This window comes from Rhinatrema bivittatum, chromosome 3, assembly GCF_901001135.1.
Source record: "Rhinatrema bivittatum chromosome 3, aRhiBiv1.1, whole genome shotgun sequence".
NCBI classification, from domain to species: domain Eukaryota; kingdom Metazoa; phylum Chordata; class Amphibia; order Gymnophiona; family Rhinatrematidae; genus Rhinatrema; species Rhinatrema bivittatum.
This window is the reverse complement of record NC_042617.1, coordinates 164,908,178-164,928,475: the sequence shown is the minus strand read 5'-3', so window position 1 is coordinate 164,928,475 and position 20,298 is coordinate 164,908,178. Positions and strand designations below refer to the sequence as shown.

Below are 20,298 nucleotides of genomic sequence, written 5' to 3'. Positions count from 1 at the left end.
AAATATTCACGTACCGTCGTTTCCTGATTTTCTTGCGCAACTTCCTAGGGACCCCTTCCCATAATTCGGCCAACGTAGGACTAGCTGTCTGCCCGACTCCATGTAACGGCCCCTCCTCCAATACTTTCCTATATGTGGGGCCCGAATCAGAAGAAAACTCTGAAGACTCAGAGTCACTGGAGGATGAACTCGAGGGTGAGCAAGGTCTCTTGCGTTTGGACTCCCTTTTGCTTTTCCTAGACTTCTGCGCCTTCTTACCTGCTTCATCCGACTCCCCGCTCAACTGCTCCTCCACCGGATTCCTTCTGCGGCTGCCTGATCTACTACGCACAGGTCGGGGTAATCCGCCAGGGAACTCCCGCTCTCTCCAAGCTTCCTGTCTTGATGTCCCTGGAAACGCTTCCTCGTCCGGATCTGAAAAGAAACACACCTCTCTCCCTCCTCTATCTCCCTCTCCCTGGTATCCTAGTAAACCCTGATGTCCACCCCGGGGCGACGCAGGAGCCCTACTCACCCTACTCCCCGTCGTGGGCGAGAACCTGGGGTCGGGAACCCCAGGAGAAGGATAAACGTCCATCGCACCGGCTGCCGCTGAGCGGACGCTCCAAGCTGGCCATCCCCCAAATCCCTCCCTCTCTGGGGCACGGTCGATCCCCGGCAGGGGGAGCGCAGGTGCGCTGGGGGCAGCGCTGGGGAGTGGCCTGTGCCCCACCCCGGTGGAAACCTGGGTGGCTCGCGACCTCCCTCTACCCAGAGGGATGGGGATCCCGCTGCGATCCCCAGGGGTAGGACATTTACTCCGGGGAATTGCTAAGGGAGCAAAGCTGGGCCCGCTGGGGGGGTCCTCCCTCTCACTAAGGCCCGCATTGTTCCGGTTGCTGCCCCTGCTAACGGTTGGAGGCACCGAAGGAGGCAAGCTAGCTGGGAGGGAGGAAGGGAAGGCAGCGACCCTGGTGCTGCGCTTCCCCGGGGCATGGGGGCGGGGCCGGCAAGGGCGCGGGGTGTGTCTTGGGGCAGCGCTGGAGCTTAGCTTCCCCGGGGCGTTGAGGCGAGGCAGGCTACGGCGCGGCTTGTAGCCGGGGGCAGCGCAGGCGCTGCGCTTACCGGGGGGGTTGGAACGCGGCAGGAGGGGGCGCATAGGGGGACCGGCGTCCGCGCTAGAGCTGGGGTTGGCCTGCGCAGTGGGGGGAGGCGGGCGAGGGCGCCGCGGGGGGGCAAGCTGGCGGCGGGAGCCGCAGGTGAGGTCCGCTCCAGGGGGGATCAGGGAGGGGGAAGAGCCCAGGCTATATAAGGACGGGCCGCTGGGCGGAGGATGGCGGAGGCTGTGGCGGCGGCGGGAAGGGGGGGCGGGAGGGAGAAGGGAGGAAGCGCGCGCAGGCGGATCGTCGGGGGAGCGGGGGGGAGAGGGGCTCGCCGCAGGGAGAAAACTAAATTCAAGTGCCGAAGCATTCAATGAAATTTCGGCCGCGAAAACGTCGGATTCGGCACAGGGAAGGGGGGGATCCTCGGACTCAGGGCCACTTTCGCCAGAATCCGCCAGCAAGGAACCGAAGGAGTGGGGCACCGCCGGGGGGGGCGACGAACGCGGAGGGGGTGGGGCAGGACCGGCGGACGGTTGGGAAACCCGCGGTGGCCGGCGAGGAGGAGACGGAGCAGGCAGGAGAGAGGCCTGGGCGGGTGGGGAGGGTGCCCGGCGGGAAGCAGGAGCCACGGAGACGCAGCCCCGATCCCTGGCCTTCTTAGGCATGCCGAGGCGCTGACAGAAAATTACCCAACAAAAAGGTAAATGTTTGTTTGATTTAAAATGAAATAGGTAGTGCTTGCTGGCTAACGAGGTAACTTATAATAATAATAAAAATTTTTTTTTTTTTTTTTTTTTTTTATAGCCAGTGAAACTTCCACTTGGAAAGCCTACCTAGGGATAGGATTAGGGTAGCCTAATTACGGCTTCCCATATTATTATACTTTAAATGAAGGCTTAATGAATTAACGTTGAATATATATATTAATATTTTTTTTTTTTTTTTACTCTGCTCACCCACCTGAAGACAATACAAGCCTCAACCTGCTGCCTCGGTTATTCCTCACTGACTGGCAGTTATTCCCTCCCTCCTTCCTTTTTCCTCCCTATCCTCCAATCCCGCACTCCTATTTGAATTCTACCCCCCCCATTGGCTACCTTCTTCCTCGCTCTCACTCCCCCCCCCCTTTTCTCCTTCTCCCTTTACCTAATGCCCGCCTTTCCTTCTCTCTCTTGACTACAGTTATGTCCGCAGTGCAAGACAGGCTCGCCCTGCTTGGACACATGTAATTCGCCGGCACAGCGTTCCCATGCATCTCAGCTTGGATGAGGTACTGCGACACAGGGGGGTCACAGAGAGACAGAATATACAAATAGATGGATAGACACGAAAACGACATGACATTTTCTTGCAGAAAGAATAACTAAAATGAGAAGTGCTGAAAACTGTACCATGCATTAGATGGTAGCAGCTAGAAACCACCATGATACATTTATTTTTATTATATTTATAGCCCGCCTAACACAAAAAAAGGTCTAGGCGGTTAACAATAAAACACGCATAAAGTAGGTTAAGTGATTAAGAATAAAAGACACACAAAATTACAATGAATAATAAATAAAATAAAATAATATAATATTTTAAACCATAAAATTCAAGAATATGCAGATTTAAACTAAAAGGTCTTAAGGAGACCTTTGAATTTTTTGCCGGATTCACACTTTCACATTTCAAGAGGGAGAGAATTCCAGAACATAGGTCCAGCAATGGTGAAGGAACATTCACGTGTAATATAGAGATGTGCTAATTTTGGCAAGGGAATTTCCTGAAGGAGATGTGATGAGTGTAGGGAGCGGGTGGGTTCATAGAATTTGAGTAGGGAATTGGCCCATGGACAGGATTCATCATGATGAGGTTCACATTCATGTTTACGAAAATCAGTTGAAGTACTTGATAGCTTGCGATCTCTCATAAAACACAGACATTAGAAAGTCAATTGGTGGAACACTGGTATACATGCATCTTCTGTGTTAGGAGAGCTAATTCACATATGTATATATTTGTATTGTTGCCAATATTGATGTAGTTTTGAAATTCCCATAAGCAAACTAATTGTCCTTCCATATCAGTAATTATATATTCAATATTATCAGTTCTGCATGTTTAGGCTTCTTCATGTGTTAGGCTGCTGCCATCTGCAAGTTGTAAGGGGAAATTGCATCAACATACTCTGTGTTTCCTAACAAACAATTAATCTTTACTCTGACTGGGCAAGCTGCTAAGTGTGCTGGCAAATTGTTCTAGTTTGTGAGATTCTTCAGTTTTCTGCCAGCAGCTCTGCATCCTATAGCCCAGTCTTACCTGCCTGCCTCTCCAGAGCCTTCAGAAGACTTTGCTTTTTACCAAAGAATTCAGCAGAGGTACTCTGAGGCGTAATAAATAACAGCTCAAAGATTTTGAGACTGCTATTCTCAATTCTACATCTCTGTCATTTTCCAGCAAGTGGCATTGTTTCCAGTTCCTGTTAATAAATGTCGGAAATTGAGAAAACAAACCTGTTTCCATGTAGTAAGTTGAATTAGGATTTAACAATCTGTATAGCTGCAAACACTATTACAGATAGGACAGAATATTAATAGCTTTTATCTGTTTAAAACCATGAACCCATGATCATGTTACCATATATCATAGTATAAATACTGACTAGTCCAGGTTAACCTTGACAGGCTGAGGTAGTTTTGATTTTCTTAATATCTCTTGATTCTGGGTCTTGTGGTTCTGTTATGTTGAATAGGGAAAGAAAAATACTTGGAAGTATTGGACGGCCAGCGCCATCTTGTGCTCCTACTATGTGACAGGGGCCGAACAATGGCACGGGTAACCCCTGTGACATAGTAAGGTCAAAGGCTATTGGCGCCATTTTGAATACCGGCAGACACGGCACGAGTGCAGGAGATGATCCAGGACCCCCGCTGGACCACCAGGGACTTTAGGCAAGTCTTGGGGGGGGGGGGGGGTCAGGAGGGTGGGGGGTTGTAGCTAATTAAATTTAAAGGGAACGAATGCCAAATTCAACGTATTAACGGATTGGGCTTTCCCCCCCCTTGACCGAATGCAATGTATCTGGGCCCCGACGAATATGTATCCCTAATCCAAAGAATACTTTCCGGCTGCACATCCCTAGTTTCAAGAGCTCCCCAAAGCTTGCCCATTAAGAGGTACATCATGTGACCTGGAACCTGGCAGAATAGAGCCAAACATTTTTTAACATAGATTTCACATTTTTCCTAAATAACTAAGAAGTAGTGCACACCCTAGACCAGGAGAGAATAGAGCAGTGGTCCCTCCTTCCATCCAGGCAATCGATTTGGCTCCTCATAAGTTTGGTTACATACCTCATATATCTCTCATTCCTGGTCTGGTGTTAGTCACTTGCCAACCAATCAGTTCTTGAATCAGTTGCCAAATAATGAGACAACCACACTGCCAGCCAGTGTCAGGCACACACACATACACACACACTCTCTCGCTCTGAAACAAAGACACATACACATTCTGTTGCTCTTAGTATGTGGGTGTGTCTGTGTCTGAGCAAGAGAATGTGTGTGTGTGTCTGTGTCAGAAAGACTTACACTCCCCACACACACACTCTAACACAAAGCATGAGTGTGGATGGGGAGAGCCACGACCCAAAGCAGCACAGCTGCAGATGGAATCATGCTTTCCCACCTGGAGCCAGTGCAGCCAGGGCAGGTGTAAGAGTATTAGGCATCAGAGATGAGCTTTACAGTCTTACAGCCCCTCCAAGCCACACCCTCCCCATACACAATTAATATTTATGCATTTATGAATAATTGTACATGAAGGAGAACAGCCAAAGTACAGTCTTCAGTGGTAAAAATATCACACATGTATATTATATTTACATGCAATACTATAATGCCAACCAGAAAACCCTGCCAAAAGAAAAAAAAAAGACATAGAACCCATATTTCTTCTCAATAAACTAAAAAGCCATAGGATAGGAGGTGTTGTCTTGATGTAGATTGGTAATTGGTTAAAAGACAGGAAACAGAATAGGACTAGATGGTCAGTTTCCTCAGTGGAGAAAGGTGAAACTTGGAGTGCCCAAAGATCTGTCCTGGGACCAGAGCTGTTCAGCTTGTTCATTAATGATCTAGAAAGGGGAGCGATGAGCAAAGTGAACACATTTGCAGATTGCACACACATATTCAGGATAATTAAAACACAGGCAGATCCTAAGGAACTGCAAAAGGACTTTGCAAGACTGGCGAATTGGGCAACTAAATGGCAGATGAAATTTAAAATGGACAAATACAAAGCAATGCACAAAGGGAAAAATAACCCTGATTTTAAATACACAATGATGGATTCTGCATTACGAAAAACCACCCTGGAAAATGGTCTAGGAGTCACTGTGTGGGCAGTACATTGAAATCCTCAGCTCAGTGTTTGAGGTAATCAGAAAAACAAAGGGAATGCTAGGAATAATTTGAATGGAGAATAAAACTGAGGACATCATAATGCCTCTGTACAGATCACTGGGGTGGTGGCATCTTGAGTGTGTAATTCTGGTCATTCTGGTATAGTGGCATTAGAAAAGCTATAGAGAAGGGTGACAAAAATAATTAAGGGGTTGGAACAGCTCCCTTATGGAGAAAGGCTCAACAGATTAGGACTCTTCAGCTTGGAGAATACCTTTTCCAAATTGTTTTAAAGCTGATACCTGTTATTTCAGTGAGTATTCCCCTAGTGCTAGTGCTATTTGAAAAGGTAAATAGCTGTTCCTTATTTACCTGTTGTACTCCACTCACAATTTTGTACCTCATTATATTCTGCCTCAATTGTCTCTTTTTTCACTTAGGGCTGGATTTTTAAAAGGTTATGCATGTAAATCCAGAGGATTTACGCGCGTAACTGGTCTTACGTGCGCCGGGCCTATTACAAAAAGGCCCGGCAATGCGCGTAAAACCCAGGGAGGCGTGTAAGTCCCGGGGCTTTACTAAAGGGGCAGTCCAGGGGTGGGGCCAGAGGCTTCCCACACAGCGGCTTTTGCCGTTGTGTTGAAGGATTGTGTGCCGGCAGGCTGCCGGCGCACGCAACTTACACCTGCCCAGAGGCAGACGCAAAAGATAAAATTAAAATTTGGGGGGGGGGGGGGGGGGGGGTGTTAGAGTAGGGCTAGGGGGGAGAGAAAACAAGATGGCAAGCTGAGAGGATGCAACTCCGTTTGCGCTTGTTGCGTCTGTCGGTTTCAGACGGCTTCGACCTCTGTGCCTCACCTTTCTCTCTGCTCTCCCCATTAGCCTTGGGAAGATGGCTACCGCTGCGTCTGCATGCCACTCTCTCCGGCATCCCCGGAACAGCAATGGCAAGGCAATCCGCCATGTTTCTCCTGAGGGCCTCCTAGGGTGTGCGCTCGCATGCCACCCATGTCTTTATCCATGTCATAGCGGGAATCTCGGGGGCGGCCCCTCAAGTGATGTCATGCCATCCGGGTATTTAGCCTGCCCTTCGTTTGCTAACAAATGAAGGGCCTCATTTTCTAAAGTATCGCAGGCCTGCAATACTTTAGAAGATGAGGGGTGGGGGGCCGAATCGGGGGGTGGACCTGCGCTAGCTGGCAGCGATCGCACCGTCGAGGTGTGATCGCTGCTGGTTTCGCACCCAATAGCGCCACCATAGGAGGTGTAGCTATTGGGAGCGAAAGCGGATGCGAAAAGGGCCTTACCTTTTCGCTGTCCGCGGCGTCGGCGAAGAGTCAGCCCCGGTGATGCCCAGACTCCTCCCCCATCCTGGTATCGCACACGATAAGGGACTTTTCGCATGCGAAAGGTCCCTTATCGCGTGCGAGCGGCTTGGAAAATGAGGCCCCAAGTTAGCAAGAACATAAGAACATGCCATACTGGGTCAGACCAAGGGTCCATAAAGCCCAGCATCCTATTTCCATCAGTGGCCAATCCAGGCCATCAGAACCTGGCAAGTACCCAAAAACTAAGTCTATTCCATGTTACCGTTGCTAGTAATAGCAGTGGCTATTTTCTAAGTCATCTTAATTAATAGCAGGTAATGGGCTTCTCCTCCAATCTTTTTTTAAACACAGCTATACTAACTGCACTAACCACATCCTCTGGCAACAAATTCCAGAGTTTAATTGTGCGTTGAGTAAAAAAGAACTTTCTCCGATTAGTTTTAAATGTGCCACATGCTAACTTCATGGAGTGCCCTCTAGTCTTTCTATTATCCGAAAGAGTAAATAACCGATTCACATCTACCCATTCTAGACCTCTCATGATTTTTTAAAACACCTCTCTCATATCCCCCCTCAGCCGTCTCTTCTCCAAGCTGAAAAGTCCTTACCTCTTTAGTCTTAGCCTCTTCTGCCGAGGGCCCCTGGACTGCTATCTCTGGATCACCTCACTACTGCCACCTCTGGTGGTATCATTCTGCTGTATAATAAAAGACAAATCTCTGTGTTTGCGTGTCTAGAGTCTAGCCTAGTACCCTGGTTCCTCACAGGGCTCCTCCCCGTGGGAGTGGTCATCACCACAGTACCCAAGAATCCATTCCAACACCTCAAAACCATAACAGCTCTCTCTTCCAGATTTCAGATTTTCGCTTGAGCGCTAGCTTTTGAAAAAATAATAGTGCATAAAAGAAAGGGGAAGATCCGTATATATCCACCTGAAACGGAGATTCCCTCTGGGCAAAGATTAATATCCGAGTTTGCTTCTCTACCACCCTATACGAGGGTTTCTACACCCGCTGGAGAGTTGGGGAGAAGAGACCCGTTCTCTCCTGGGGAACTATCTTTGAGCCCTCCGGATCCCAGAACACTGCCGAGAGCTCTGTATCTGTTCGCCGCCGAAGGAGCTGAGTTGCAGGTTGATGAAGTCACCGATCAGACTCAGTCGGGTGGCTCGGTCGACGTGGGAGCAGAAGGGGGAGTGGACCAGACCAAGCTGCAGCTTCAGAGAGGATAGGAGGAGGAGAGGAATCCGGCTACTCAGGAACAGAGGAGGATGGTAGTTTATCTACTGGATTGGAGGAGTCCCGTTCGACCCTTCAGCAATTTGTTAAACCGGCGGTAGTCACCCTGGATGCGCTCTGGGACTTAATGGCAGGTATGGCTTCCAACTCAAACAAACAGGCCAAACGACTTGATGCTGTTTTGAAAAAAGTTGATATGCTTGAAAATGACCACCGAAGATTTTAACGAACAAGCTAATACCTTACAGAAAGCCACTGAAGAAATAAAGAGTCTTCAAAATGCTAACACAATAATCATTAATGAACGGGTCTCCTCCTTGAGAAGACTCAAATCAATTTGAAAATTATTTAAAGCATTTTAATTTAAGATTCCTTAATTTTTCTATTATAATGGATGAGATGCCATTATTTACATTCAAAAGATATGTCCAAGAGACTCTTAAAATCTCAGTAGAGGAGATACCACCAGTTAAGAAGATATTCTTTCTTCCTAAGAGGAGCAGCACTATCCTTAATAACATCTAATAGAGAAAGGATGGACATTCAAAATCTATCCGTTGTACCTAGAAAATCAGAGGGTAGAGATTGTAGAGAGGGCTGTTCTTTTTGTCTCTTTTTATGAGGAATTGTGATGTCAGTAAAATTATGAAAAATGACTTTAAAATTTTGAATACCCAATATCATGGAGGGTTAGTTCGAGTATATCCAGATCTTTCAAAATCTACCCAACAATGCAGAAACAGCTTCCTTTTAATGCGTTCCGAAACCCTAGCACTAGGGGCTAGCTTTATATTGCGCTACCCGTGTAAGTGCATCGTTAAACTGTCTAGGAATACATATATTTTCTTTGTACCTGATCAATTGAGGGCTTTTTTGGATGGGAGGAGGAAACAACCTGATATTATAAGTGAGGATCCATAGAAAAAAATGGGTGATTTTGGTAGCCTGTATGAGTATTATATGTTATTTTAATGTACTCCTCTGAAAAGAAGTTTCTTTTCTCTCCATGTTTCCTATGAACATAAGAGATAAATATGATTTAATTTAAAATATTTTGTAAACTATAGGACATAATTGTATGTTCAGATTACCTATAAGTTTCTTATATTTCCATGCACAGTTTATTTGTAAATGTAATTAAAGTTGATAAAAAAAAAAAAAAAAGAGTATGGCTAGGGGAGGAAAGGTTAGGGGAAGGGGTGGGAAGGTCAGGTTAGGGGGAAGGGAAGTTCCCTCCAGGCCGCTCCTGTGAGGGAACGGGGGGAAGGCAGTGTGGCTTCAGTCGTGCAAGGTGCACAATTGTGCACCCCCTTGTGCGCGCTGACCCCCTGATTTTATAACTTGTGCGCGCTGCGCGCACCTTTTTAAAATCTACCTCTTAATGCGCTATCAAATTGTGGAATTCACTTCCTGAGGATGGGATCATGACAGTCACATAACTGAATTTAAAAAGAATTTGGACAAGTTCATGGAAGAAAAGTCCATAATTATTAACCAGGTGATTCAGAAGACCCAACACTTGTCACAGGGAGGCAGCAGCAAAAAAACCTGAATCTACTTTTAGGGACTGGCCACTGTTGGAGACAAGATACTGGGCTTGATGGACCTTTGGTCTGAGCCAACATGGTACTTTTATATCTTATGGCATTAAACCTATTGTAATGTGTGTTAGCTGTGGGCCTGGACCTCAGAAAATCTTGGGTAAACTGAATTACAAAACAGTAACCTCCACATCAAAACAGCACTAACTGCCAGCATGGAAAGAATTACCACCCTACCTCTAAAAAGGTAACATGGTAAATATTACACCAGACTTTAAAACATCAATATGCCTCCTATTGGGAAAAGAAAACAAGTCAGCCTGTTATAGATCCCTAAACAGAAATAACATGCTAGCAGAATTCTTCACCTCTGTTACACGTACAGAACACAAACAGACCCTCAAACACAGAATAAAAAGACCAAATAGTAGAAACAAAAACTGAACCAGAAGCCGCAACAAACTAGTGCAACGATGAAAAAACAGAATCCCCATCTTTCCTCATAAAATATCAAACAATAAAATAAAAAAATGGAAAACGTCAACTTTAATAGTAAAACCATACTATAAAAAGAATATTTCTAAACAGCTGATAAATAAAACATCTAATAATTGTAAAGGAGTAAAATATTTTAAAACAGCAGACACATTTAATAACATCTAATTATTTAAACTAATAAGGATTAAAAATCCCACACTCTTTATATGTGGGATCTTTTGATTCTATCACCCCTGAGATTATTGTGGATTAGGCAGGCATAGGGGTGCACACACACTTTCTAAAATACATGTTCATTCTCATAAATACTCTATCATATGTACCCTCACAAACATGTTCTCTCACGCTCACTGATTCACAAATGCACTCTCATGTTCTCACTCATGCTCACTCGCATGCACTCTCGCATATGCCCACTGACACACATGCAGGTATGGAGAGCAAGGGAATTTTTTTTAGCTTTAATTTTAATTATTGGGTGTTATTTGATGTGTCTGCTATTTTGAAATATTTTATTGATTGGAAAGAAAATGTTATATATTTTTAATCATTGGATGTTCTATTCATCAGCTGCTTTGAAATATTTATTCTTTTTATGAGTATGGTTTTACTATTATGATTAATATAGTTTTGATTTTATTGTTTGATGTTTAATAAGAAATTATATTTCTGTTTTTCCATTATTGCATTGCATATGGAGTCTGTCTCTTTTATGGTTTTCAATTCAGTTTTTGTTTGTGTGTTTCTAGTTCAATTGTATTGTCTCTTTATTCTGTATTGGTGAGGGTCTATGTGTTCTGCATTTGTGTCTGTGGTGAGGTATTCTGCTAGGGTGCAGTTTCTATGTAGGGATCTATAACAGCTTTGCTTGTTTTGTTCACCTAATATCAAGTGTATTGGTGTTTAGGGCCTGGTGTAATATTTGCAATGTTGACTTTTCATAGGTAGAGTTGTTACTGTTTGAGTGCTGGCAGTTAGTGCTATTTTCGTATGGGAGGTTTACGCAAAGCTTTCTGAATGCCAACATGCTTTACAATAGTCCTAATACCATATGGCTGCAAGTATCTTTGTTTGCCAAGTTTTCTGGTTGGTACCATAGCAGTGCATATAAATAATGTACATGTTGTAAGTTATATTTTTACTTTTGAAAACTGAATGTTCTTTTTCCATTTAAACTCTGTTACTATAAGTGCATAGGGGTAGATTTTAAAAAAGCATTTACTCGAGCAAAACTGGTTTTTGCTCGAGTAAATACACTTTACTCAAGTAAGTGGGCTTTTCAAAATTGCTACCATATATGCCATTGAATTGTCCATAGGATTTACTCAAGTAAGTGCACTTTACTCGAGTAAATAGCTTTTGAAAATTGCTATGATAGTATGTCACATTTACATGCATAACTCCTTTGAAAATGACCCCCACAATTTTTAATTGTTTTTGGGAAAGTGGGGCCAGGAGTGTGTGCAAGACTGTAAGGTTCACTTATGATACCTAATACCCTTGTACCAGCCCTGGGTTAGCAGCTCTCTCCAGTCTTGACCAGGGCTTAATTTTCTCTTTTTATAAGTCCAGGGAACAATATGGGTCACTTCTGTTTCCCCTTCCCCTGGAGTAGATAGGTAGAGCAGAGCCTGAGGAACCATAAAAGCAGCAGACTGTGTAGCCTGCAATCAACAGGAATGCACAAGAATGGCGGGAGGGTTGAGGAGAAGTGGAGGCAAGTTACAGGCACAGAAAGGTAGGGGGTAAGCCAGGAGGAAGTGCCTGTGCAGTGTTGGGGAGGCTTCTGTCTGAGGTGACTGTACTGAGCTCTGAGAAAAACAGCTGGCTGTGGAACAGAAAGTCTCCTAGAGAATGGGATTGGGAAAGGGAGGAACTGCTGCAGAATGGGGAAGGGCTGATAGCAAGCAAAAACTTTACATCATGATGCAGCAGTGCTGGACTGGGGGCACTCACTGTGAGCACATAAGCAGCAGCACAACAGTAGCATTTCTGTGTATGTGTGTCTGTTTGTGTCAGAGAGAGTGAGCGAGAGACACACACCCATACACACTTTAGGGTAGATTTTTAAAAATTGCGCGATCTCGTACTTTTGTTCGCGCACCAGGTGCAAACAAAAGTACGCTGGATTTTATAAGATATGCACGTAGCCGCGAGTATCTTATAAAATCCGGGGTTGGCGCGCGCAATGGGGTGCACATTTGTGCAACCTGCGCGCGCCGAGCCCAGCGCGCGCTGCCTGTTCCCTCCGAGGCCGCTCCGATTTCAGAGCGGCCTCGGAGGGACCTTTCCTTCGCCCTCCCCCCCCCTTCCCCTCCCTTCCCCTACCTAACCCACCCCCCCCCCCCGCACCTTTATTCCACGATTTACTCCTGCAAAAAGCAGACGTAAATCTGTGCGTGCCGGCCGGCTGCCCCGCTCCGTGTTCCTGTCCTGGGGGCTGGTCCGGAAGCCACAGCCACGCCCCCGGAATGCCCCTGGGCCGAAACCACGCCCGCGTCGCAGCCCCCAAAATGCCGCGTCACACCCCCGAAACGCCGCGTCATTCTGCCACTCCCCCGACACGCCCCCTCCTGCCCCTTTAAAAAAACCCCGGACTTACGCACGTCCCGGGGCTCTGCGCGCGCCGGCGCGCGAGGGCCCTGTGCGCGTAAATCCAGCAGGCTTTACGCGCGCAGGGCATTTAAAATCCGCCCCTTTGTGAGCAAGAGTATGTGTGTGGGTATCTTTCTCTCTGACATAGATACACACCACTGTGGGTGCGTCTTTGGGCTGAGAAGGCGTATGTGTCTTTCTCTGTGTTAGCGTTTTTGTGCCAATAAAGTTTCTGCAATCAATTAAAAATCTGTTTGTGACTGAGCATGTGTGTGTCTGACGCTGGCTGGCAGTTTCATTACTTACAACTGGTTGAAAAGCCAGACTGGGAATCCAAGATATATCTCTATAAGAGATATAAGCAGATATGTTAGGGACCCAACCAGTTTGCATGGATGGAATGGGGGCTGCAGCTCTGCTCACCCCTGGTTTAGAATGTGCTCAATTTCTTAGTTATTTAGGAAAGATGAAGTTTATTTGGGAGATATTTTGGCTCAATTCTGCCAGGTTCCAGGGTAAACTTTGCGTGCTTTTGGGACCTATTGACACGTGCTACAGGGAAAGTGCATGAGGGTGTCAGATACCCCATGGGTTGGTTTTGAAAAAAATCCTCTGGGCTGATATTTTCCTGTAATCCACCCCTGGTAGCAGACCTTTCCTCCAGGAAGGGTGTATCTGCATCTGCTCTGAAGAGGAATAGGAGTGAGAAATAGAAGCAGGACATCTGGATACCCTCAACAGAGTTTCTACCTGGGACACAGGACATTGCTAGGTTGGAGTGTGGGATTCTTTGTGAACCTCAGGTCGTGGGCAGGAACTCTGTCACAGTTATGACACCCCTAATCCACTTGGGACACATCATTCCTGGTCATGGAGGATAAGCCAGTTTCAAGCCCCTGCCTAAACAGACACATCCACGGAGTTAGAGATCAATTAAATCCTGGCTGATGTAAATCTAAGGACCCTGGATGTAACTAGATATTTTATTTGCTGCATCTCTTGATTATTTTGAACTCAAAGTAAACTTTAATGTAAACATCCATCCAGAATATCTGGCCTGATTTGTAAGTGTTCCTGTTCCGAAAAGCAAGGGTAACACACACCTATGGAATACAACACAACCTTGCCTGGGCCATGAAGGTTTTCCTTCACTCCCACAGAAAGGACACATCCCTTGGGAAAAGAATGTGGGGCAAGAGACTGAGGATTTAGCCACATACCGGTATAATACATTCTTTTATGGTCTTTTAGGATATGTGGGATCCACCAAGAAAGGGTTATACTTATTTTTGCTATGTTCTTCAGTTTTATTATTTATGTAATGTTATTATTGGCATAAATCAGTTGATTTGGTTTTACTATGTATTATTGTTGTTTTATTGTTTTCTGCTGTAACTATCCTAGAGTACATAAGTGGAAAGACTTGAGACCAATAAAATTGTTATGCTATGTTAATTGTCCTCTGAAATACCAAACAGGAAGCAAAGGGTTATACTTAAGGAAACTCAATAGTTGTAAGGCATACACTAAGCCAGCATCACAGAAAAGCATGATAATCAGTTTGGCTAAGTTCTATTTCTGAAGCTTAAAGGGTCCCTGGGGCGAAATTCTAGAATGTGGATGGGACAGAGCTCCAACCATGCTGGCCTTGGCTGCATTATATCAGGGAATCACAGGATCCATTAAAAAAAAGTGTGTGAACTGGAAAGAGGAAGTCAGAAGCTAATAGTTCCCTGAAGGGTTGGCGAGTGATGCCATAAAGTAAAAGATTCCAGGAGGGAGCTACTAGTTATTTCTTGAATTTAGAGCGCTGAAGCAGAGACTTATTTATGGCTTGAAGAAAAAGAGTCAACTGTAAAAATGCTGCTCTGCCAGGAAAGGAGAAATATTAGTCTCCCTGAAGGGAGTAACTGCTCTTCTAGAGAAAGTATGCACTAAAACCTATACTTGACAATGGGCCTGTACTCAAGTCTTAACTGTGTCCAGTGGCCAACGCTGTTTTTGTGTGTGTGTGTGTGTGTGTGTGTGTGTGGTTTGTTTGTCAGCCTAAAGCAAGGATGGGCAATTTTGGTCCTTGAGGGCCCCTAAACTGGTTGAGTTTTCAGGATTTATGTAAAGAATATGCATGAGATAGATTTGCATACAACTGAGGCAGTGTGCATGCAAATTTCTCTCATGCACATTCATAAGGGTTTTCCTGAAAAATTCGACCAACCCTGGTCCTTAATGGTCTGCAGACTTGTGTTAACCTCCTTTAAACTTACCTAATAGTTTGTTGTAATAAAATAAATAGAAATATATTTGCTACTAACACCTTGTGAAACTCTTCATATTCATCACTTATGCCTAGGCAATACTACCGCAACCTTGTGAATCCTAAAAGAAATTCAATGAAAACAGGATTCTCTGACAATATAGCAAAGCCTTGCTTGAGAAATAAACTTTCTCCTTCCCAACATTTTTGCCTCTTTACTTTCCTTGAAATCGGAGGGCCACAATTCAGACTCCAGCTTCACCTCTATCATTATACTTTTGAATCATTTCTTGGAGACGATTTCCAGCCCCTGTGGTTGAGTGGTATGGAAATCTAACTAATAAATATGCAAATGAAAGCCATTTACATGGGTAAAAACTCAGGTAAATGGACTGTCTCAAAATGTCCTCCTCCTCTTTCTTAACCAGCTAAAAGTATGCACAAAGTTTCCCGGCATGTGTACTTTTAATCAGGTTCAGGAGAGGCATTCCTGGGGAGATGTTCAGGGCAGGATTAGGACATAACATGCCTACCTTGCATTTTCAAATGCATGCATGCTATTTTCTGGTCAAAGTCAGCCCACACAAGAAGCAAGTGCAAAGTCTGCAAGCCATGGACAATTTTCAAAGGAAGATTATGCATGGATGTTCCCTTCGAAAATGTGTACAAAATCAGTGCAAGCAAAGTTCTTGCAGACTTTGCACCTGGACAGTCTGTCTTTAAACTTGCTCCCACAGCATCATCACACACAGTTGTCCAGGTTTTAATAAAAAGGTTTAAGAAGACTCAAACAGTTAAGCAACAAAAAGATTTGCTTGCAGCAAAATATTCTTGCTTCCATTCTGAATTGTTCATTTTATTCATAAAGAAGATTGGTATTACATTCCAAAAGGAATCAATATGGATAGGTGCTGTACACATCATTGATGTCTGATGATGGCAACTGATGAAATCCCTGAATGGATATTGCTTCAGCTTTGATTGAAAAAAAAATGGTCTAACAAAAAGTCTTCAACTCCACTATTAATCACAGGTGGCAAAATGAACAAGATGTCTTACAGTCAACTTCATAACATATACATTGTTGGCTGATGAGGCTGGATCCAAATGTACAATAAAGCCCACAACACTTTATTACTATGGATAGAGTAACCATGAATATTTCATCATGTTGATCAACTTGCTTCAGTAGTTTTCTTCTGGTTTGTTTTTGTTTCTTTGTTTGTTTGTTTAAACTTGCATAATAAACATGCAGTGAAACATTTCTTAAAGATTTTTTGCAGCTTTTTGTTTTCATACAAAGATTCATAAAGTTGCAGTGTTGCATCAGAACATTACCAGGAAAAGAAGAAAAAAGCAAGAGCTATAGATGCAGGGTCACGTGGATTTAGATTAATGAAGCAAGTCTATTTTTTATCCTGAGACACGCCACAGTCTTCTCAAAAAATGATACGCAATCAACCACCCTCCCCCACCCAAAAGCAAAACTAACCCAAGTGGAAAAATAAAGAGGATGTGAGGAAAAGATAAGATGGCATGCACTCATCTTCTGCATAGCTCAACCCATATAGTAAGGCACTATTTCCCCCATCAAATCTTGGTGCTCTTTGCAATATTGTATAGAGTTCCTTCCTATGTGATGAAATAAATAGATTGAATAAGCATGGTTATCTTGTTTCCCCGCACGTATTCTTCCCTGGATGAAAGGAATCTAGCGGCAGTCTCAGGTACGTTGGTGTATTTGCGTTATGCGCATTTCTTTCCCACTTTTTCCGTGTTCTCCAGTCAATCATTTTGTGAATATGTTTTTTAAATTGTCCAACTGCAATATTTTTTTCTTTCTCAGCCAATCTATGAGGAAAATAAAAGCAGGAAGATTATCGCTGGAACACAATCTTCTTTTATCAGAAAAGTGCATAACTTTGGTGGTTCCTGGAATCCTGCAAGACATTCCCTGGACCTGAAAAGTGTGTGTGTGTGTGTGTGTGTCTGTGTTTGTGTCAAACTTCAACAAAGGCTTGCAGCCTCCACTTAGTTGAGCTGATCTTCATACTGCTTTCGGAAACAATCACCAGCTGGGAAGAACTCCCAGCAGCGTTCTTGATACATTTTCCACACATAGGATTCCTGTAAGAAAACAAGAGGAGATTTCAATGAGTTAGAATCAATCTCAATCTCTCCCTCTTGCTCTAGGGGAGGTTAACATCATATCCTGCTCAGGCCTCCAGTCTGTCACTGCCTCCATTACCAATTGAGGCTCTCCAGCTGCCTGCCTTCATTGTTGGGACCATCCGCCACACTACTCCCCCCTTCAGACGGTATCTCTGCCCCCCAATTGTCATCATCAAGGGCGCGAGGGCTCTTAGCCGCGAGCGAGACGCCGGAAGCGCCACACGCTGGGCGTCGCATGCTGAAGGAGTGCACGCAAGGGGCAGGCCCCTTTGTGTGCCCCTTCATGTTGCCCTTGAGTATAAGAACATAAAGTAAGACATCATCTTCATTTCTCAAACTAAATTTCACCATGGCCAATCTTTTCAACAATCCCATTAATATTGTTCAAAATAGAAGATGATACTCCTACGCTGGAAAACCAATCAATGCTAAGAAGACAACATTTAATAGACGTCCTTATAAAAATGTAAAAACTTTTAGTAATATTCCACATATTGCCAACAACTTGATGCCTACTTACTTTGTGTTAAGCTTATTGTTAATTAATGCTCAATCTATAGTTAAGAAAATCCCTATCATTAATGATATTTTGGACAAATTCCATCCCACGTTGCTTGGCATTACTGAGACCTGACTAAAAACCCAGGACTCAGTACTACTCAACCAACTTTCTAACCCAACTTATGACATCTTTTCTATTAATAGGATTAATAGGAAGGGTGGCAGAGTAATGTTAATTGCAAAAAAAGATTTATTCCTTAATCATATCCCTACCTCTATTTCTTCACCTTTTTGAAGTAGGTCTCTTCAAATCTAAATCTCTCCAGGTCTGTTTAGTCTATTGCCCGCCAGGTCTCTTAGACCATAATAGTTTCCCTCTGATTGAATTAATTGCTAATAACTTAGATTCTAAAAGACTTTTAAGATAAAAAGAAAGAAATTGGCGCAAACACTCTTCTAATTCTACATTAACAATTTATAGAACCTCTCTCTCCAAGTATAGACAGCTAATAAATACAGTGAAACAGGAGTATTTTGGGGAAAAAAATTCATGACATTAAATTTAACTTGTGAATGCTTTTCTCAATTGGACAAAATTAAATTAGAGATATGCCTAGAGACGACTCAGTCTTGCCCCCTAATAAAGGACCGACAAGCGCCTGCGGGGAGGGCCCCCTTAACAGGGCGCTTGCCGGCAGAGCGACTGCCCCCCCCCCACTACCCCCCCCACCCGCGGAGTCGTCTTACCGCGGCGGCCGGGTGGAGGGGGGCTGGGTGGGAGCAAACGCCGCGAGGGATGGAGCGCCGAAGCCGGCCGGAGGCCTCGGGGACCGGCGCATCGAGGGCGGTGACGTCATCGGGCGGGCGCGCGCAGGCGCGCGAATCCTGGCCCAGGGTCTCGTGGGACTTCGGGCGCGATTTCGGGCCCGAGATCTCGCGAGACCTCGGGACTTAAAGGCAGGGCGAGCGCCGGACCAGGCCCTTTTCGCTGGCCGGCGCTCGCGTTTGAGCAGGCAAAGCCAGAGCCGGAGAGGATTTCAGCCGCGATCACGCGGTCGGATTATTAAAAAAAAAAAAAAACGGGAGAAATTGTCGGCAGGCACTCCGGGCGCCCCCAGATAGGACCCGGAGACCCGAAACGCCGATTTAAAGGCCCGGCGGCTCCCGGAGCAGAGGAGGAGCCCAGGACACGTGGGGGTGAGTCTGCTGGTCGGCCGGGATCGTAGACAAGTGGTCCCAGCGCAGGAAGTGAGCAGGCAAAGCAGCTACAGCGGAGATCGGGCTGGAGAGCACAGAGGCAGCTGGGAGCTACCGGAGACACCCCGAGGCGAACAGAGGAACGTCGGGTTGAAGGGGAAGAAGCCCTGCGCCTGCGCAAGGACCCAGAAGGACCGGAAGGAGCCCCTGGGGCACAGGGAAGACCGCAGCGCTGATCACCGCAAGTAGCAGGGCTGGCTACCGGGAAACGCAGCCATCCAGCCAGGATTCCAGAGACTGCATACTGAACTGTGAGTACTAACCTCGATCGCCCCCCCCCCTCACGACCGTGGGCCGGCTTACCTTTCACGGGTCTGGGAAGCGATATTGACCGAACGTCGAGGGGGCTGCGGATTTGCGGGAGCCGAGGGAAGGCGTCGCCAGCGTGCGTACGGAAATGGCTGGTAAAGGAGCAAAGACAGCCCCGGAACCGAGGCAGACAAGGGGGCGCAGCCGGCAGGCGAAGGTGGCGGAACCGCGACCTGCGAGGGCAAGGAAGCCTGATGGCGCTGGAGAGGGAGGCCAAGGCCGGGGAAAACGCCCTAGGACAGACAGAGTCAAGACACAAAGAAAGGGGCAAGCGGAGACCGGCAGCGGAGACAAGAGTGCGACAGAGAGGAACGCGAAGGGGCGGACACCGGCGGCGGACACCGTAGGTGGGGCGACGACCGGCGTTGCCGTGGACAAGACCGGAACACTGCCCGCATCCGGACCGTACAGTGCCCCACCTTGGGGCTGGCCCGTCTGGCCCCCAACGGGGCCCTCTGGAGCAGGGGCAGCGTCATCAACAACGCCAGTACAGGGAGCATATCCTTACAGCCAGAACGCATGGCAAGCCTCAATGTACCCTCCATGGTGGCAGGTCCCACCTCCATGGTACACGGCACCAGCGGGCGGCAACGCCACAGCGGGAGCCCGCACACTGGGAGCGGAGGCCGCCGAGCAGGTGGCGACGGAGAAGGACATACCCAGCGGGGAGGCCGGCACAGAGAGTAGAAAGCGGCCCCCGGCACCGCGGGAAGCGGAGGAGCGAGCCGAGGAGACGGGGAGGCATCGCGAAGCAGCGGCGTCGTCGGGAGACGCAAAAGGCAAGAGGACTAAACGAAAGAGAAATAACGGTGACTCCAGTGAGGAATCCTCCGAGGAGGAATCCGATGAGAGTGAGGCAGCGGCTGACTCCCCGGTCAAAACACCGCAGGAGATAGCGTCAGCCGCTGCGGCCGCAGTAGCCCTCCCCAATTTGGCAGAGCTGTGGGAGAGCGTGCCAAAGGTGTTACGTAATAAGATAAGGAAGCGTGAATATATTGATATTTTCTCAATATTAGAGGGCAGGAAAGGGGCGGCCGAGAAGAAAAAGGGAAAGAAAAAGGAGGACCAGAAAGAAGGGGAGGTAAAGGTGCCCAGGAACATAACTAATTGGACCAGGGCATTCTTAAGAATGATAAGC

The 20,298-nt window shown here is 46.2% G+C and overlaps 1 protein-coding gene across 1 annotated transcript in view; it reads right to left on the bottom strand.

Moving 5' to 3' along the window:
* Window positions 1-15,760: 15,760 nt before the first annotated feature.
* Window positions 15,761-20,298, bottom strand: part of RYR2 (ryanodine receptor 2) — a 1,771,220-nt gene continuing 1,766,682 nt past the window's right edge. Inside the window, 1 exon segment of the mRNA XM_029593907.1 lies at window positions 15,761-17,048. Coding sequence (XP_029449767.1) covers window positions 16,953-17,048 — 96 coding nt within the window. The 3' untranslated portion in view covers window positions 15,761-16,952.